The 8,140-nt window shown below is 45.1% G+C and overlaps 1 protein-coding gene across 1 annotated transcript in view; it reads left to right on the plus strand.

The window, feature by feature from the left end:
• Trappc9 (trafficking protein particle complex subunit 9) overlaps nucleotides 1-1,296 on the plus strand; it is a 456,412-nt gene extending 455,116 nt beyond the window's left edge. Inside the window, exons 22-23 of the mRNA XM_051159558.1 lie at nucleotides 21-244; nucleotides 735-1,296. Coding sequence (XP_051015515.1) covers nucleotides 21-244; nucleotides 735-902 — 392 coding nt within the window. The 3' untranslated portion in view covers nucleotides 903-1,296. The remainder of the gene's footprint in view (nucleotides 1-20; nucleotides 245-734) is intronic.
• The last annotated feature ends 6,844 nt before the right edge of the window (nucleotides 1,297-8,140 follow it).

Raw genomic sequence — 8,140 nt, forward strand, 5'->3', positions numbered from 1 at the left:
TCGTCTTCTCTCTCTTGCAGATGTGCTTGTGGATGGGCATCCATGTGACTGTGAGGTGGCAGCTGCCTGCCAGGTTGGCGACCCTGTGCGCTTGGAGGTGCGGCTGACTAACAGGAGTCCCCACAGCGTGGGACCCTTCGCCCTCACTGTGGTCCCCTTCCAGGACCACCAGAACGGCGTGCACAACTATGATCTTCACGATGTCATCTCCTTTGTGGGGTCCAGTACCTTCTACCTTGACACAGTGAGTGCAAGCTGGGGCACAGTCCTCCATGTCTGACCCACTGTGGCAACCTGTACTGCACTGCACCCAGGGATCAGGTGTTCCTGCCTGCATACCTGCGTGTACCCACAGTTACTCCCTGCAGTGGTCACTGCAAGACACAGCCCCAGAGGAACCAACGAGCCCCAGAGCTTTGTTCTAGACACTTGTCCCTAGCCACTACACACACCACCTCCTATACTCCCATTCTCACTAAACCCGGACAGTGCAGGGAGAGAAACAGTGGTGGCTCCTTTCCATGATAGGAGTTCTCAGAGACACACAGCCCCTCATCTAAGGAAGCATAGCAAAAAAAAAAAAAAAAAAAAAAAAAAAAAAGCTTTGGATGGAGCAGAGCCAGTTTATCCCACCCGTCTCACACCCCCAATGTCAGGCAGCTTTAAGGCCTTCCCAGTAGCTTTGGGGTTGGTGCTACAGATCCAGTATGACGTCCCTTCTTTTCCCACTCCAGGTGCAGCCAGCAGGCCAGTCAGCCTGCCTTGGAGCCCTCCTCTTCCTCTACCCAGGTGACTTCTTCCTCCACATTCGGTTCCATGAAGACTGCAAGAGCAAGGAGCTGCCGCCATCCTGGTTTTGCTTACCCAGTGTCCATGTGCGGGCCCTGGAGGCACAGACCTGAGCCCCTCAACCCTGAAGGCCATGTCCTCCCTCCACAGACCCAGCACTTCTCCTCCCTCCCAGCAGTCACCCTGTTTACTGCCTGCTGTTTCTGGCCTATTGTGCTGAGTGACCCAACATCCAGTGCCAGCCTGGGTGGCCCTGCTATATGGCCAGCACTGTGGAGGATCCTTCCTGGTCTGCCATCTCCCTTTGGCCTTAAGAAGAAATGCTGAGCCATCCCTTGATTCTGCTGAGATCTGGCTCACGCCTACAAATGTGACTGACAAGCCAAGCAAGGGAGGGGACAGTGCATGTGAACAGGGTGTTTCCTGCCTATATGTTCTGGTTTCCAGGTCTATGTATTTATGTTGCTACGTTCTCCAATAAAAACCTGTCTTGCTTACGTCACAGTGTGCTAATTGCAGGCTATGGGGTAGTGGGAGATGGGAGAAGCATTAAAACCAAACCCACCTGGCCACACCCTGCCAAGGAAGGTATCTGGCTCATGGGTCCCTTGACTGGCAGGGTAGGCTGCATCTGTCTCTGAGACAGCCAGGAATATCAGGTTACCTCTTCAGCCTTAAGGCTCAGGGGTGGGGAATGGAGGGTGGGGGGATGGGTACTTGATTCCCCTCTCAGCAGGTGCTCAAGCCACCTATGGCTCTGCAAGCTTCTTACCACCCCAAATTGCCCAGAGGTGTGGCTAGGGTCTAACCTACCCTGTTGCAGCTTTGGTCCCAGTTTTTTAAAAACTGCGTTGAATTTGTAGGGGTGGGGAGCTGTGGTGACCCTACTGCCAGGCCATGCTCAACTCAGCCTTGCCTTATAAACCCCACTTACTGCAAGGTTTACCTTTGGTCAGCTGCCATGCTGCCTTGACCATGTGGAGCCCTGATGTTGATCCTCTGGAGCAGCCTTTGTCGTCTTCTCAGAGGCCTCTGGGTCTAAGTTTTCACTTTGCCACATGCCAAGCCCCAAGGCCAAGCATGTGGACACAGTTTGCCTGGGGGATGAGGAGACATTCTTGGATTGGGGTGGGGGGTGGGGGGATGGGATTAGAGTGAAGTCATATCAGGGAGTAGCTGAGCTGAGTCACTCCTACAATGGACTGCTCAGGCTGAGTCCCACAGAGCAAATGAGAGACAGGAGACATGCATGTGCCAGTTTCCAAGTCAACCTGGAGCTATCCTGGTGTAGCCACTCAGAGGCCCACCTGGACAAGTGATGTCCCTTAGTTGCAGCAGGTACCAGCCACAGACATCCTGGATGCATAGAAAATTCTAAGGAATTCTGGAGCCGAAGGATAGCAGAGGCCTGCCAGAGAGCACTGCACCCATCAGAATAGGCCTCCCAGACATCCAGGAAGTAGTCATATGGTCCTCGGGAGCCCTATGGTTTGGGGGTGGGGGTGGAAGCTTCCTGATGACCTACAACTCTAGTTCTCAGCCCCATACACAGAGAATGTGACTCTTGGCTGCCTACCAATAGCCTCCTGCTGTCTGTCACCTAGGTAGGGAGGAAGCACTGCTGGGGGGTGGTATCCTACTAGACACAATCTGTCCTTAAGTCTCAAGTACGTTCAGGGGAAATAACCAGAAGGTTTGCCTATGCCAGCAAATGAAGGCCCAGAAGTCCCTTGACCCTCCTCTCCAAGAGTTCGAAGCAAGGGTGGCCTGGCGTAGCCTCTCTGGCTGCTTCATAGTGGGGTAGCCTCTCTTGTTAATACAGCTAGGTTCCCGAAACACACTGTTGAACGAAGAAGCTTACAGAGTGTGTGTGTGGGGGGGGGGGTAGGGGGTCACAGCCAACTCCAGTCACATAAAACATGTGCATGTTCCATCCACCAGAATATTCCTGCATAAGCCCGCTTCACAGAGGGAAGGGTACACACACCTACCTCAGAGTGTCATGATGCCGAGTTGTAAGTGCAGCTCTGCCTGTGTCCGCATGAGGGCGAGAGCTGCAAGAAACTTCAGTTGTGTTATGCTTTCTTCTGAAAAGTACGTGATGTTGGTAGGCGCAGTACTGACAGAGCTGCCGCTGCAGGCGTGGGAAGGCTGATGTGGACAATGGCTCAGCTTGATTTCTGAGGAGAAGCATGTTAGAGATTGGTCCCAGCAACTCCGAATACATGTTTTTCAGAGGATCTGTTGAGAGAGAGGGAGGGCAAAGCAGGCCTCTTGGAGGAGGTATAGAAACAACCTATATCTCTTGTAAAACCATCCACAGAACTTGCTGTACTTTGCAGGCTTATACCCTCTGCCCTGGCAGAGTAGGTGGCTAGAGTCAAGCCAAGAAGGCCTGGAGTGCTGAGGATACTTGGAGACTTCTGGGGGAGAAGATGGGGAGCCAGGGAACTGTTTTGAGATGGGTGCCTCTTGCCGGCACATGTGTAGCTGGGTTTTCTAGCTGGGTTGGTAGGTGGGAATTAATAACAAGGCTGGGAGATGCCCTTTTGTTTCTGGGTCTATACTGTCTACTTTATCCCAGTGTACTCATCAGGCGCTTCTCAGGCCTCCACGGGATGTGCCAAGCCATGTCCACTCACTTGTGTTGCTGAGTGGGTTGCTTGCTCTCACGTTGCCTGTTCCTCCCTGGGCAATACTGCCACATAAGCACTAGGAAAGAACCAGGATCCAGAAGAAGGTCGCCAAGAGTCAAGATTCTACCTCAGCCAATTGCCAACTCTATGACCCCAGAGGGGTTACTACTGCTGTTGAGTCTCAACTTCCTTTCTGAACAGGGATAAAAATGCTAATGCCATGAGCACTTTTACACGAATGGCCTGTTGGGTTTACTCTCTCCAGTGTTGCTAGCAAGGCTTCAATGCACAGGGGTTCCCTCCTCCCCCTCTTATTAGTTTTCTGTTCAATTCCATCTACATGTTCTTCCAAGCCTGAAATTCCACCTCCTCCAGGGACACTTAACATTTGTCCTTGCTGGCCTCCATTAGTCCTTTGCATAGGCTCATTTGTTAGCTAATACGTGGCAGAAAGCTTGCCTTTGTGACATAAATGTTCCAACAGAAAAGGGAGGGCATAGGGAAGGGTTGAGCTGTCCCTGCAAGGATTTGAGCACAGGCTGGACCTGACCGGAGATGGTTTCAGAAGATTCAAGCATCGTGTGGAGCTGCTGAACTTTCTGGCCCAGAAAAACCACTGCCATTATGACATTATCCATGGCAGAAGTGAGAAGCATGTGGTTGTTTGGCCTTGAGGCTATCAAAAAGTGTCTTAGATGACGAAGACAGATGCTAAGTATAGATCAAAAGAGGTTACCCATACAGTGGATGGTCAGCGCTGATGAAGCCCTCTGCTGAATTTGGCTTGGAAGGACATCACAAGCAGATCAACGTCACGAAGCTGCAGTAAGGCGAGAATACTAGGTTCAGGCCCGGGAGATGATTCAGTGGTTAAAATTCTTGCCACAAAATCAGTAACATGAGGACCAGAACCCTTGTAGATGTCAGGTGGATGAGGACCCCTACCCCTTCCTCACCCTCTGGCTTCAACTCAAGCTGTCTCTCTTATGAACCCAAAGTCCTAAGCCACATTCCCTAGGTGCCTACCTTAAGCCCCAAGTTATTCATTTATTTCAGAATAGCCCAAGACACCTAATACCTGTCACTCACATGTACCAGACATCTTAAAGATAAACACACTGTTTCTGGGGTCACGGGAAGCTCCATTTCTGTTCCAAATATACATGGGATACTATGAGTAAAATGGATAATTCAGTTTTGAAAAGCCATCAAATACACTAGGAAACAATTCGTTATGAATGAGATCCATAGAAAACAGAATCAGAAGATGCAAAGCATCAACAACAACAAAGTCAGATGGTGGGATATACTAGACAAAGACTGTGTAAAGGGTGTGGTTGGACTGTGAACTAAAAGAACATTATTATGGGCAAAAACTAGAGCTCATAAAACAATCAAGCAGAGCCCTTGTAACCGAAAGTAAGAACCGAGTTGCACTGCAGATTAATCTCAGAACTGGAGGATTGGCATTGGAACTGAAGATGTTATTTAACAAAGGCATCCCACAAAGAACAGGAACTATCAAGGGCATGGGAGGAAACTTGTCTATGTGTGTCTAAGAGTTCTCAGAGGGAAGACCAAGAGACTGGGGGGAGAAATTGAAAAGAAAATAATGCCTGAGGGCTTCTCAGAGTTAGCTAGAACAAAAGCCCAAACAGTTCCAAGTGGAAGAGTGCCACACTGGCTGCCATGCACTTTCAGAAGACCACATAGAAAGGGGTGACCCTAAAAGGAGATAGAAAGACAAGAGTATGACCTTCAGAGAAATAGCAATCCAATGGACAGATGACTTCTTGCCAGTGGCAATAGAATTCAAAAGTCAGCGGAATAATTTCCATCTTGAGTGATAATAGTACTTTCCTATATATGAAATAATGCCATTTGTACATAAACCAAGAGTTTTCTACTGACAACATTTCACTAAAAGGAATTCAAAAGAATAGCTTACAGGCAGGAAGAAGTAAATACTAGATGAACTGCAGAGGTACAAAGAAGCAAGGATAAGATAGGACATAGGTGGGAAAATTTGGGTAAAGATTTGCTGTTTAAACCAATGGTTCTCAATCTTCCTAATGATATGACCCTTTAATACAGTTCCTCATTTTGTGGTGACCTCTAATCACTTGCATTGCTACTTCCTAACTAATTTTGCTACTGCAATGAATCATGAGGGCTGGCAACCCACAGGCTGAGAGTAGATGGTCTAAATAAAAACACTATAACAACAGTGGAATGAAATGAAAGTATGGTAGGGTTTGCAAATACAGTGAAATGACACATAAATTTTTAGGGAATGAGTGCAAGTAGGAAGCTGCAAAGTGCTCTGAGTTTAGCATCACCAGTTCAGGAAGATGGTGGTGAGTGAGCTTTAGACTTGCGGGTGGCTTTGTACCTATGGAAGTTTCCATCTGTAGTGCACCCATAGGAGAATGAAAAAAGGTGTAGATAATAATTCAATACCCCACTTTCTCAACAAATATCATCTAGCCAAAGTAAAATAATGCCCAGAAAATTCAGAATTAACTGGCAACATACATCAAATGATTCAACAGTTATTTATATAATATTCTACCAAAGCACCAAAGAATACACATTCTACTCAGTAGCGTAGAAGCGTCTTTAAAGTAGACCACAAAATGGGAAGCAAAACAAATCTTTACAAATTCAAAAAGATTGGAATCATTCCTTGTATTTTATCTGACCACAATACAATGAAACTTAAAATTGATAGCAAACAAATTTCAAGTAAGTACACAAGCTCATGGAAACTAAACAGCTCACTACTGAATGATGAATGCGTTAGAGAAGAAACTAAAAAAGAAAATTAAAAAATTCCTGGAACCAATAAAAATGAAAACAAAAACGCAACAAAATCTCTGGGGCACATTGAAAGTAGTCCTATGAGAGAAATTTATAGCACTAGGTGTCTTAAAAAAATCAGAACTAAAACATATTTGGCTTAATGATGCAACTTAAAAAACTGTACAAATGAGAACAACAAACTTAGATATCAGCAAGAAATAAAAACCAAAGCAGAAATCAATAAAATAGAAACAAAGAAAAATAAGAATAATCAACTATTCTAAAAGCTCATTCTTTGAGAAGATAAACAATATTGACAGACCCATGGCCCAACTAACCAAAAGAAAGAAAGAAAGACATGATTCAAATTAACAAATAAGAAATGAACATGGACACAGGACTACGGACACAAAAGACATTCATAATACCCTAAGGTTATGCTTTAAAAAGCTGACTTGTTGTGCTGGAAAACCTAAAAGAAATGGGTGAACTTCTAGATTCAGCCGAAACACTAAAATTAAACCAAGAAAAGACCAAAAACCTAAACAAACTCATACGAAATGAGGAGATTAAGATAGTAATAAACAGCCTTCTAGTTAAAAAAAAAAAAAAAGTTCAGGACTAGAGGGATTCACAGAAGAATTCTACCAGAGATTCAGAGAAGAGCTCTAGTGATTCCTCTTAAACTGTTAGAGGAATAGAAACAGAAGGAGCACTGCCAAACTCTTCCTACAAAGCCAACGAATATCACTCTAACACCTAAACAAGATAAATATTCAAGCAAAGCAAAACAAAGAAAAAAGGAAGGAAGGAGAGGAAGAGAGGGAGAGAGGGAGGGAGGGAGGGAGGAAGGGAGAGAGGGAGAGAGAGGGAGAGAGAGAGAGAGAGAGAGAGAGAGAGAGAGAGAGAGAGAGAGAGAGAGAGAGAAAACAGTCCAATGTACCTGATAGATATAGACTCAAAAATACTCAATAAAATACTTGCTAAAAGAAATGCATAAAAAGATTATACAGCATGACCAAGTTGGCTTTCTTCCCAAAATGCAGAGATAGCTCAACACATGCAAGTCAATAAGTGCAATAAGCCACATACATCGATTTAAAGACAAACATCACATGATCATCTCAATAGATGCAGAAAAAAATTATTTGACAAAAAATTCAGCATGCCCTCATGATTGAAGCCATAGAGAATGCAGGACTAGAGAGAACAAACCTCAACACAGTAAAAGTTGTACTCAACATATGCACAGTCCCTTCAAATCAGGAATGAGGCAGAGCTGCTTACTACCCACACTCCCTTTCAATATTGTGCAGAATTAGCAGGAGTGATGAGGTAAGAGAAGGAAATTCAAGGGATACAAATAGAGGAAGCTTCACCTTGTTTAGGTATATACATTGATACACATTGGCTTTGTAGGAAGTTTAGCAGTGCTCCTTCTGTTTCTATCCCTATTTGCAGATGACATGATGTTGTATATTAGAGATTCCAAAAAGTCTACCATAAACATTTCTAGAAATAAGCAAATTCAACAAAGTGGTAGGATAAAGAATCAAGTTGCATAAATCAATAGCTTTTATATATGCCAACAACAAACCTACAGAGAATGAGATACAGAGAATGAACACACTTACGCCTGAAGGAAAATGTAGGCTCAATTTTCTTAACCAATATATTTTATTAACAACTTAGTGACCGAGCATATGTCACTTATAACCTGACTAACCAAAACAATAGGAAATGGGGATTAATTGACACAATATCAAAACTGTAAGGATATCAGTTCTGAGGAACGGTTCTCCTGGCACAATCAGCAGGATTTCTTCTGCTGGAATCTGGAGTAACCAGAACCCAGAACGTCAGCAGGAGCCAGAATCCCGAAACCTTCCTTCAGCGGTTCTCTCTAAGAGCGT

Source organism: Acomys russatus, chromosome 17 (genome assembly GCF_903995435.1).
Source record: "Acomys russatus chromosome 17, mAcoRus1.1, whole genome shotgun sequence".
NCBI lineage: Eukaryota > Metazoa > Chordata > Mammalia > Rodentia > Muridae > Acomys > Acomys russatus.